Source organism: Onthophagus taurus, chromosome 1 (assembly GCF_036711975.1).
Source record: "Onthophagus taurus isolate NC chromosome 1, IU_Otau_3.0, whole genome shotgun sequence".
In the NCBI taxonomy this organism is placed as follows: Eukaryota; Metazoa; Arthropoda; class Insecta; order Coleoptera; family Scarabaeidae; genus Onthophagus; species Onthophagus taurus.
Window position 1 is genome coordinate 13320568 of NC_091966.1, and position 12962 is coordinate 13333529.

Consider the following 12962-nt stretch of genomic DNA (forward strand, 5'->3'; position numbering starts at 1 on the left):
AGGAAATTACAAAAGGAGATTCGAAAAAGGAGTTGGTATTAAAGCGATGATTTTTCATCTATTTTCGATTCTTTTCAAGTCTTGACGACTGATAATTGATAAAAATTATAGCTAGCGCTGGGCGACCGAGGTTCAAGACTCGGTGGTCCGAGACCATGGAATTTTTCTCTGGTCAGAAATTTAGAAGTAACATCACGCACCATGCGTCGGGTGGGCACGTTAATCAGTCGGTCCCAGTGGCTATACCAACGTTGTTAGCTATTTTTGAAACTTATCACAGATAAGGTTAGCCACCTACCTGACTTGCGTAAAAACATTTGGTGGTAGTTATAGAACAGGCTCATAAAGCCTAGCTGACTAGTTAAAATTGTCATGCAATAAGGAAGAAGAAGAACTATAGCTCTTTTATTTACACAACATAAAACTTGAGACTGAAATAATTATATTAGCAAATATTGGGCGCTTTAGGGTTCAAACTCATCAAGTAAATTCAGGCTGTATTACATTGTTTTTGATTATGAAATGTCTAGTCATCGAATTGATTACCGCGATAAATAAAAATCGATTTTTGATGTTGTAAAGATACACTTTTGATGATTGCGAAACGAATATTACCGTAATAAAAGAACGAAACAACGAAGAAAAAGATTCGTTTAAGATTAGAAAGACCGTTTAAGACAGGAAAGACGAGCTTTAAAGAGACTGCGAAGAGCTTAAAGAACCACGAGATCAATGCTATACAGGTGTTCATTAAGGTTATTTCCTTAAAATTTTTATTATGTCATAAACCCTTAAATTTTACAACTGATTTTAAAAGCTTATTTCATTTTAAAATTATTTTCACTCTTTTTTTTCTATATTATGCATAGCACAATTTTATAACACCTAGTAAATACATACTAATTAGTTACTTATTTTTAACACCAATTTAAACTAGATAATGTTCTGCAGCTTTTCTCAGTGGTCCAGTCTGCTTTACCCATAATATAGATAAATATTGTCATATTTTTACACGTTTAGAGTATTATTGTTTTTGTTATAATTACGCACTATTGCTCGCGTTTGAATCGACTAGGGCACTAGGTCACTAAATCGAACAGCTTCATCCTCTTCATCAGGCGACGCGACGCAGGACATCCTCGTTGTCGAGAAGCTGGATGGTCTCGATGTGGGGATGATCGTGCATTCTCTTGTCATGTTTAGATGCGAATGATGCAATTTCTCATGACACCGATGTTACTTTCAAGTCGCGATGGAGGCCGGTGTTTCTTATACAGCTTTTTTTTTGTTTAGCCACACTATGGGTACTACTTTCAAAATATTTGGCAGTAATATGTTTTAGGACATTCTCTACACGATGGTGATATCATATTTTCAATTGGACGAATTATTTCAAAATGGCGACTGTCAACTTTTTTTTTTTAATGGAATGCCAAAATTTTTTTTTATTATCGACATCCTAAAAACATTCTTTATACGATAGTATTTTGTTTTTGTTAAAAATTCATTTCTTTCCCTATCAAAAAGCAACCTAACATTTTAATCTAGTAGCGCATGAATGTTTTACACTCGATGTTATTTTTGTCCAAATAAATAAATAAGTAGATGTTTATTACAAAATAAAGCTCAATTGTTTCTTTTGTGTCTAGTGCTACTTGATATTTGGACAAAAATAACATCGAGTGTAAAACATCCATGCGCTACTAGATTAAAATGTGTGCTTTTGATGGGGGAAAGAAATGAATTTTTAAGAAAAACAAAATACTATCGTATAAAGAATGTTTTTAGGATCTCTATAATAAAAAAAATGTTGGCATTCCATTTAAAAAAAAAGTTGACAATCGCCATTTTGAAATAATTCGTCCAATTGAAAATGTGGTAGCACCATCGTGTAGAGAATGTCCTAAAACATATTACTGCCAAATATTTTGAAAGTAGTACCCATAGTGTGGCTAAAAAAAATAAGGCGCTTACTCTGAATCAGGCTGTATACCAGACTTGCATTTGTCTTGCAGGTACAACCCCACAGTTGGATTCCGTATGTCCATTTTGGTTTTAATACTTGCTTGTATATTAGCAACTTGTTTCTTAGTGATAGCGTTGATTTTCTGCCAATAAGCCTATATAGGTGTCTAAATTTGATATCAAGTTCCTCACGGTTTTATTTGACGTGAGCTTTCTATTTGAGTTTGGCATCCAGCGTCATACCAAAAAATTTTGCGGTGTCGGCGAGGGACTACATTGCCATTTATGTGTACTGGGACATAGTTTACTTTCTTATAAGTAAAGTTTATGTATGTCGATTTATTTGTATTTTGTTTTATTAGCCATCGTTTGGTCCAGTTTTCATTTAAGGCCAATTATTACTTATTCGCTGCAACTACTTCATTTTCTGCAACAGCCAAGATCGCTGTGTCATCTGCGAATGTAGTTGTGAAAGTTTCTGGTACCTAAGGAAGGTCGAATGGTTAGAGTAAGTACAGTGTTGGGACAAGCACACTTCCTTGAGGTGAATAAGCGTTCGTATTTTACTCTAAAATATCGATCAGAAAGATACGATTTTAATAGTTGGCTATACGTTGATGGTAGTATTTGGTCTAGTTTATTATTTAAACCATGTAACCAGACTTTGTCGAAAGCTTGTGCAACATCCAGAAATACGACGGAGCAGACTTTATCGTTATTCTATGCACTTGGTCTAGTGTTGCATGTTTATTCCGAAACCCAAATTGATGTGTTGGTGTTAGCGCTTTTTCTTCTATGATAGGTTTTAGTCTTTTTAATAGTAATTTTTTAAGCAGTTTTGATAGTAAGGGTAGTAATGAGATTTTCATATATGATATAACATCTGTGGAGGGTTTACCAGGTTTTGGTATCATTATTATTTCAGCAATTTTCCATATGCTTGGGAAGCATCATGTCTTGCGATATAGCTATCGTTAAATGAACACTTCTTGTATAAGTAGCCTGTTCGTAGTGCATTGGAAACATCATTATCAGGTGTTTTGTTCCATGAATTTTTTACCCAATTCACAACTTCTTGTAAGCCTGATTTTACAAAATTACCTCGATGATTTCTCACCATTCTGTTTTCAATATATTCATTGATATCCATCCGCAAATGATCCTTGAATGGCTTGTTTATTGCAATGTCAAGTGTCTGAAGGTAACCAGTCAATCCTGCCGGAATCATTATTTGATCAATCTTCCTCTCAGCAAGAAAGTTTTTCATGTCTTTAGCGCGGTGAGTACTGACTGAATCCCAAACTAGTAAACCTCTATTCTGACCCCTCAACAGTGGTGGCAGCATAAAATCAACCCACTTTCTTATAACTGCTTGGGTGCACCAGGCTTTTTCACTTTCAATGACATAAATTCCTGAAACACGTTGAATCTGGTCTTTTTTACCTTTAGTGGTTAAAAATGGCGATACTTTCTTGGCATCTAGACTAATCGCCAAAATACAGATAACACGTGCACTATCGTAACCGGTAGAAGGAACGTAAATTGACGAAGAAACCTTGTGGTGAACTGTCGTTTGAGCTCATTGGTCTAGGAATACCGCGGTCTTATCCATAGCAATCATGTTGGAGAGTTGGTATTTCGAAAAATCGATGCCATCAACAAAAAGCTTAAACGCAAGTGCACGCTTAACAACTTCATTGTCTTCCAGCTTAAACAATGTTGTTGATCTCCTTAGAGACAGTTCATATCGTTTAAGGAAGTTGTCCAACCAGTGTGACGATGCTTTAAATTCTTCTGTGGATATATCAAATTCAATTGCTGTTTCAAAGGCAAATTTTTGTATATCAGCCCTACGCACAACCAAAGCCATTGCTCTCCTGCCTGCAATCCATTCCAAGATGCAATCTTCCAACTCAGAAAATAACGACTGCCAACCTGATCCAACTCTGCGTTTTTTTCTCATTTTCTTGGTCCACCAGTTGATACAAGTAATTGTAGTCTGCACGCCATTTACGAACCATACGGAGATCCTCTCTTTACAGAATGCTACAAGATTTACACTCCTGGAGTTTTCCACGATTCCCTTTTTGTACTCGACGGAATAGCTCTTTCGTTTTGTACTCATTTTAACTGGGGTTAAAAATTATTCACTTTATTTTTAAATAAAATTACGTATGAGGAAATAATCAGACTTACAAGACTGAAATTATTTACGTTGAACGCCGTATACCCTCTGTACTGTAGTGTGAACAGCGTGGACCTTCGATGGTGCGTACAAGTGCATTGTGCCTCTCTGTCAGGGTTTTTACTTATATACCGCTCGGGGAAATCCCTTATTTTGTACTTTAAAGCACATTCAATATATTGTGTGTTTTAGAAGAAAAATTGTACAATTGGTTTTTTAAAGAAAGAGAAAAGAATTCACGAAAGGAAAGCTAATAAATCGACAGCATTTTTTAACGAATTCTTTTTGTCACATTATTTTAACTAGGGCTTATTTTCGGAGGATGTCTTATTTTACAAAAAGTTCCGAAATGGGGAGAGCGATCAACTTCAGCTTTTCAACTAGAGGAGTGCTTGAGATCTCACTGCAGTAATCCCAAATGCTTCATTTAGACAAGAAGCATACTTTTTCTGCACGTTAGTATCATTGGCCGTGATGACGAAGTTGTGAGTTTTAGAAGAAGACTGATAAATTGAATTCAAGGAAGTCACCTATGGACGAAGAAGAAGAACTGAATTCCGTTGATTATTGATTGGATAATATCCAGTGGAACGAATTTGCTGTCTCATATTAATCAATATTTATATTTTTATCATTTTTCATATTTTTGTTAATAGTGACTTAAACTTTATTTGGCTAATATCTCTATGATATTTAACTTCATTCCAGTTCTTAAAGATTTCAGTTGAGGATGAAGCCACGTGATTTTGATAGAAATTGATTCTTGCCACAACCTTGACGTCTTGAAAATATAGTCAATGTTAAAAAAAAATTTAATAGATTTTTAGAATTTCTTTTTAGTCATGAAAAATAATGTTATTTATTACTATTTTTTAGGATCTCCTGTTAGCAATGAAAAAGATATAGCTTCGGTAACTCAAATGTATGGAGAAGAAGCTGAAGCATTATTCAAGAAACAATTAGCCATCGAACAGGAGGTAAGAATTATCCTCAAATATCTCATAAACCTTAATCAATTTAAACTTAATTTTTCGCTAGATCAAACAACTCGAACAACAACAAAAAGAGCAAATTCCATACATGTACATGAGAGAAATTCCAAATAAACCACCTCCACCTTACACACCTCCAGTAACGCAACCACATACTTTAAGTGCAATACCAACATCTTCGGAACAATTAGATATAATTGTTTGTAATATCGCGAGGATACTACATAACAGTTACTTCAAAGGAACTTTAGAAGTAATTCAATTAACAGATAGAGATAAACGTACATTTTCTTTGCGAAACGCGAATATAGATAAACAATGTTATGAGTACGTTTTTGATTTGGGTAAAGAACTTGCTGTTGAACATTATCGACAATTTGTGGAAAAACCGAAACCTTCGTGGATGAAAGTGAACAAAAAGTTTTTGGCACAAAGAAAACCGTTTAACGAATTAGAATTGCGACAACATCTTTTCAAAGAAATTAAAGTGTTGATAGGATTCGAAAAAGATGTGTTAAAGGAGAATTTGATAACGAAGTGGTGTAGGAAAAAACGGGATCATGTCGACGAAATATTAATAGTTGAATCTCAAGCGGAAGAATCGGAATGGACGAATTACGACGAAGATGAAGTTGTAGTGAAAGATGAATTGACTAATGATATTATGAAGATACTTTTAGCGGAAACAGCTCAGGTTTGGGAGAAATTGATGAAGAAGAGGTTAACGCAAACTCCGTCTTAATAAATAATTGAAAAAAATAAAAATTGTGTATTTGCTCACTGTTGTAGAAAATACCAGTATTTTTTAAGTTGAACTTACGTTTAGTTGTTATTGTTTTAAGGCTGCCATGTATTTTTGTATTTCTATTTTGCGAATAAATAATTTTTTTATAAAAAAAAATATGTTAATCCAGTAAAACCTCGATAATAACAGACCTCGTTAAGCCGACGTTGTAGCAATCGACTGCTATGGCAATAACTACGGAGGGGCATGGTTTTACCCTTAGCGTCAAATTGGAGTGTAAACCGTCAAATTTACGTATAACGCTACTGTTACACCAAAATTATAAAATTTTCTAGCATGTTACAAGTAAATTTTGTCACTAACAGTCAAATAGTTACTCCCATAGCAGTCGCAGTTTTATTCTAACTGCGTCTTATATTTTACAAGTGAAAGACTTGAACTGTTTCCTTTTTCTGTATTGGTCTCTACGAAATTTGTAGGTTGTAATAAGAGAATTATTTGCTTTGATACCAAAACAGTCACAATTACAACTATTACAGTAAAACCTCCGTATAACGGATTTATACGGGGAAGAGAGTGCACTTATATGAAAAATTTTTAATTTGCACTTTAAACTGTTTGAATGAATAATTTTAATGCACACAAATTCAAACAGCTATCCACACGGTTGCGTTCTGTATTAGTTAGTTCTACTTTTAGTTCAATAAAGATGTACAACAATCTAACGCTGTATAACAACTAAAATAAGAGCTAACAATAGACCTAGAAACATTCGGGTTTAGCCATACGTCTCTTAAGACGGCTACACTCAAATGTTGCTAGTATTAGATTTAGGTTTGCATTAGCATTGTCACTAGACCTAGAATCATTCGGATTTAGCCGTCTTAAGAGACGTGCGATAAAATCCGAATGTTTCTAGTTCTAGGTTGTTAGTTCTAGTTTTACATAAGCACTGTTACTAGAACTAACACTAGACTTAGAACTAGAATCATTCGGGTTTAGCCGTCTTGAAAGACGTGTGGCTAAACCCGAATGTTTCTAGTTCTGGGTCTAGTGTCAGTTCTAGTTTTGGCCTAGCATGATCATTAAAACTAACATTAGACTTAGGACTAGAATTATTCGGGTTTAGCCGTCTAGAAAGACGTGCGTCAAAACTATTAAGGAAATAAAAGAAACTCTAAATATACAGATATTCAAAAAAATGTATTTAAATAATATTTATATAGTACAATATTAGGTTAACACATCTATATAAGGTGTAAATATATACAAACAAGTAGCTCTGCTTCCTTTTTGTTTTAATGATATAATACTAAAATGTTTCATAATAATAGGGACGTACCCCCACAAAACAAAGAAAAATCTTTAGAGAAATATTATGTATAAAAAATAATCATCCAAAAACGAAGAGGGTTCATAAAAATATAAGTAAACACATTGCACCATTTTTCTTTTCCCATCATTTTTATATCAATTCGTTTTTTTTTGCTTACTCTAATCAGTAAAAAGATTATCTAACTAAATGGCAATACATAACATATTTATATTATGGCATAATTTTACGTTTCGCTGAAGAAGTGGCCCAATTTTGATCGAATTAAATTTTTGATATACTTTAACAGTCTCTTTGAATCCCTTAATTTACACGGTAAAATGATATGCAAATATTTTTTTTACTTCAATTTCATTTAACGTTATTGTCTCTTTTTAGATTCCTTTTCGAATGAAGATAAAAAATTTAATCTTAATTAAAAAAAAATTGTTGCATTTTACGCATTGCTGAATTTAATTTAATAACATTACACCTACGGAAAAGTACTAAGGGAAAATGTAGATCTTAAAGCCTAAATTGACAACAAAGTACATTGATAGCTTCGCACGAGTAGCACTAAATAGTATTTTAAACGCTAAATATATTTAATTAAAAGTTGTGCTTTAAACGTGCACCAATTTAATTTAGCAGGTTGCTTTATATTTTCTTTTAATAGTTATTTATTTATTTTGGGAGAAACAATGGATATGTACAGAAGAGTTATTGTACTGTTGATTGTGTCGGTTAACGCTGATTTACATTATATACAAAAAAAAATGTTTAAGAAAAAATATTTATACCACGATTTGTTTTACTTTTTTAAACGACAGATACGTTACGACTCATTATTATTTTTTTCTTTTTACTTATTATTTTAGTGGAATAGTAACGATTGTTGATTCATTGAATTCGGCGCTTGTGGCATTCCTCCTGGTCTCGATTGCATTATCGGATTTGGCATTGGAGATACCATTGGACGCATTCCCTAAAAAATTCAAAACAAAAAGAAATTATAGCCAAAAGTCCATTACATGAAAGAAGACGTACGGCTAAGTCCGAAATATTCTATGTTTGTAGTTCTAGATCTAGTGGTAGTTCTAGTTTTGCACTAGCACTGTCACTAGAACTAACACCAAACCCAGAACTAGAATCATTCGGATTTAGCCGTCTTAAGAAACGTGCGGCTAAATGCGAATGTTTCTAGTTCTAGGTCTAGTGTTAGTTCTAGTTTTGCATTTGCACTGTTACTAGAACTAACACTAAACCCAGAACTAGAATCATGCGGATTTGGCCGTCGTAAGTGACGTGCGGCTAAATCCGAATGTTTCTAGTTCTAGGTCTAGTGTTAGTTGTAGCCTTATTTATGGATTCTTAGAAAAAAGAATCTATACAGGTGTTTCATGAGGAATGCTACATACGTTAATATGTTATAGATTTGTTCATTTTAAGCAGAAAAGTTCCTAAAAACATGTACTCAATTCTCAAAGGTAACTGAGATACAACCAGTTAATGCATAAATTGATATCACGCACGGCTGTTGTGGAACACTCATTTGTCAATGTTTGACATTTAACAGTATATATCCAGTTTAAGAACAAACATTTTTTTAAATTATTTTAATATATTCAGGGATTTCATTTTCAATGGTTACGCGAGAATTGGCATAGAATATGGATTGGCATATTTCTAAGAATTCCAGATCCAATCCAGAGATCAGTAATTTCTAAATTTATTCAGAAAATTAAATGATGTATCAAGAATTCATACGAATTTAGGGACTCTTATGAGGTTTTGATAAGCTTCAAGAAAATTCATAAGGATTGTCAAGGTTATCCATGAATCCTTAAAAACTTCCTAAGATTTCTAGGAATTTTGTAATCTCTAAAATTTCCATATACCGGGTGTTTCATTTAAAATGACATATGCTTATATCTCAAAAACAAAAACTCGAATCGAAAAAGTTTAGAATTCTAGAACTAGAAACATTTCTAGGTCTAGTGTTAGTTCTAGTTTTAATTGTTCTTAAGGCGGAAACTCAGAGTTATCATAAGGACGTCACCTTTTCCAAGCAAAACTTTTCCTTTGCAAAACTACCCAATACCTGTACTATTAAGCTATGTTGCATTTTATGTGGGACAGTACAAGTGCATATTAGGAGTTATATGAAATTCCCGGTATCTAATTAATAACACTTTGGAAGGTAAAAACCAAATCGATATAGGAAGAAGAAAGAAATAAATCGGGAGAAGTTAAGTCGGGTGATCTAGCTGGCCAATTCACCGGTCCATTACGTCCCATCCATTTTTCAGGAAACATTTCGTCTAAAACTTCTCTTGCGGCTAGAACATAATGAGATGGACATCCATCATGCTGATAGCGCAAGTCTCCGCTTCAGAGTAAGGTCTTCAAACAAAACCGGTAAATCGTTCAACAAAAAATTCCCATACTTTTTGCCATTCAAATTGCCATCAATAAAAAATAAATCCAATTATTTTATTGCCAACAATGCCGCACCAGACATTAACTGACCCAAGGACAGGAGAATCTAACAGGACTGCTACATCCATTGTTGTGACAACCTGCCCGCAAACTACGTCACACCATTTTCCACGCCCAGTTGTTGTTATGGTCTATGCGTTTACCTCTAAAAACACAGACAGTTACCAGGCGTGGCAAATAGTGTGACGTAGAGTGCGGGCAACCAACCCGTAGTGGACTACAAAAATACAATGGATGTAGCAGTCCTGTTAGATTCTACTGTCCTTGAACTGACCAAGGTTTTTGATGATCAACTTGTCTTAGCCAACGAGGATTTTCATGTGACCAGTAGTGCATGTTATGACGATTTACTTGGTTGTCGGAAAATAGTACATTGAAGAAAAAATTTTCATTCAATCTTAATTTTTCCATAGCCCAAGCACAAAATTGCACACGATTTTCGAAATCATCGCCATGTAATTGTTGGTGTAGAGCAGCGATGCACAGACTTATTAAGACTAGGGGCCACTCGGGCAAATCATGAACTGATGGCGGGCCGCCAGAAGTATAGGTAATTAAAGACAATAAAGAATTGATAATAATGTATTAAAATTGAAAAAGAATTTATTAATTTGAAGCGTGGCACTGCATAGTGCTTACAATATTTTTTATATTTGGCTCAAATTTACTTGTAGCAACACGTAAAACTGCTTCCAAACTATCATTTACAAGGCGGTTTCGATTTTTTGTTTTATTATTATTTAGTATTGAAAAAGTTTGTTCACATATATAGGTAGAACCAAATAAGCTGGCACATTTCAGAGCGTTTATGCGCAACTCTTTGTACATATTTTTATCAATGCAGCGGTAAAAGTTCTGCAAGTCTCCTTCGTTGAATTTGTTGCGTAAATCTTGGTCGTTTTGAATGTCGATAATTTCTAACTGCATTGACTGTGGCGCATTTTCAACTGAAATCGTGAAAGGATTGCTGAATATGTCCAACAGAGGTTTCACTTTTTTAAACTCCGAAAATCTGTCTTGAAAAGATTGATTCAAAATATCTAGCTTTTCTACATAACTGAAATTAATCGCAGTTTTGTTGAATTTTTTAGCCATTTTCTTATAATTCGGAAAATGATTGTAATTTCCAGAATTCAATTGCGATCTGAAAAGTGTCAGCTTGCTTTGAAAGGATGATAGCATGAGTGTAGAGTTGGGATATCAGTTGATTTTTGCCTTGAAGCCATGTGTTCAAGACATTCAAATGATTTGTAATGTCAACTAAAAAAGCCAAATCACACAACCAATCAAGATTGTTAAGTTCCGGGATATCCTTTTGCTTTTCCGCCAGAAATATTCCAATTTCTTCTATTAAATTTAGAAATCGTTCCAGTGTCAATCCACGACTTAGCCACCTTACTTCTGTATAATACAGTAAATCTCCATATTCGCTTTCGATGTCATCAAGGAATTGTTTGAATTGCCTGTGATTGAGTCCTCGTGATTTTATGAAATTTACAGTCGAAACTATCACTTTCATGACATTTTGAAATTCAATTTTTTTAGAACAGAGGGCTTCTTGGTGTATAATGCAGTGAAACTGCATGAGATCTTCAGCGTTTATGTTTTTTTCTTGCAGATGCTTTTTCAGCAAAGTAACTAGCCCGGAATTGACACCAATCATCGAAGGAGGCACCGTCAGTCGCAACTCCCGATAATTTTGATAAGTCCAAATCAGTTTTTGAACACTCATCCAAAAGTACATTGAGTATATCAACTCCTTTGGTTTGACCTTTCAATGAACACATTCCTAATAACTCTTCTAAGACTTCAAAATCTTGAGTAACACCTCGTATGAATATGAGAAGTTGAGCTGTGAAACTAATATCAGTGGATTCGTCGAGTGCTAATGAAAAAAATTCAATGATCTTAGTTTTTTCAGTTAATTGTTCCGCAATATTACCTGACAAAGACATAATTCGTCTTTGGATAGTCATACGATTCAGTTGAATTTTCTCGAACTTTTTTGCTGCTTCTGGACACATTTTCTTAGCGGCAATTTCTATGCATCCTTTTACAAAATCCCCATCATTGAAGGGGCGACTTCGCTTTGCTATCATTCGAGAAATTTCATAACTAACTTCTGTAGCTGTTTCTGAATCTTGAATAGGTTTTATAAACATAGCTTGCTGACCAATAAGCTCCCGTCTCAGTTTTATGGACGTCGCTTACAATATCAAAAGAAACAAAGTACTTTAATATTTATTATTTTTCGAATGTACGAGAATATTATTTTTACTGTCGGCGGGCCACCAGTATTCGACCGGCGGGCCGTGGTCTGTGCATCTCTGGTGTAGAGAGACATGATACGGATGAAACTTATTAAGTTTCAAAATCCGATGTACACTCGTTAACGAAATGCCTGAATCTTTTGACAATTAACGGCAACTTACATGAGGATTAACATCTACAGCTGCTAAAACAGCTATTTGATTCTGTTAATTCGTAACTGATCTTGCACGTGTTTTTTTTTCCGCCACGTTACCACATTCCAGAAATTTGGTAACTATTCGATATAAAGTTTTAGGACAAGGCGCTCTTTTTCCAGGAAATTTTCGAACATAAATTTTCTGTGGAGTAGAGAAGTGCTCCATTTTTGCTTTGATCACAATGATTTTTTCGCTTGAACGATTTAAAATCGAAATCGTCGATTTCAAAAATTAAGAAGAATTTTAATATTATTTTACGATTAATTAAATCGTTTGTTTTTATTAATTAATTTTTTTAATTACATAATGAAACATGTCATTTTATTATTGTTTTTGTTGATATCTTCACAACGGAGAGTTTAAAAAAAATTTAAAAAAGTAATCAGTTTGTCAAGCCGTTTAAGACTTTGCAAGAAAAAAGCATATGTGCCATTTGAAAAAATAAAAATGACGTCAGAAGGGCATTTAGGCAACCCTGAAAAAAATCTGTTCATATGTACAATTTTTCACCAAAAAATGTTTACTCGAAACTTTTTTCGATTCGAGTTTTTGTTTTTGAGATATAAGCATATGTCATTTTAAATGAAACACCCGGTATATGGAAATTTTAGAGATTACAATATTCCTAGAAATCTTAGTAAGTTTTTAAGGATTCATGGATATCCTTGACAATCCTTATGAACTTTCTGGAAGCTTATCAAAACCTCATAAGAGTGACTATACACACGTTTGAAATCCCTAGAGATTCTTAAAACTGTTTAAAAATTGTTAAAAATTCCTAGATATCCTAGGCTAA

At 33.9% G+C, this 12962-nt stretch overlaps 2 protein-coding genes across 4 annotated transcripts in view; one reads left to right on the forward strand and one right to left on the reverse strand.

The window, feature by feature from the left end:
• LOC111413772 (centrosome-associated protein 350-like) overlaps positions 1–5966 on the forward strand; it is a 31635-nt gene extending 25669 nt beyond the window's left edge. Inside the window, exons 9-10 of the mRNA XM_023044874.2 lie at positions 5027–5127; positions 5189–5966. Coding sequence (XP_022900642.2) covers positions 5027–5127; positions 5189–5884 — 797 coding nt within the window. The 3' untranslated portion in view covers positions 5885–5966. The remainder of the gene's footprint in view (positions 1–5026; positions 5128–5188) is intronic.
• A 2017-nt stretch (positions 5967–7983) lies between these two features.
• LOC111413775 (phosphatidylinositol-binding clathrin assembly protein LAP-like) overlaps positions 7984–12962 on the reverse strand; it is an 80196-nt gene continuing 75217 nt past the window's right edge. For all 3 annotated transcript variants that reach the window (XM_071197175.1, XM_071197170.1, XM_071197166.1), the window contains one exon: positions 7984–8184. In XM_071197175.1, the coding sequence (XP_071053276.1) occupies positions 8074–8184 (111 nt within the window). In that variant the 3' untranslated portion in view covers positions 7984–8073. The remainder of the gene's footprint in view (positions 8185–12962) is intronic.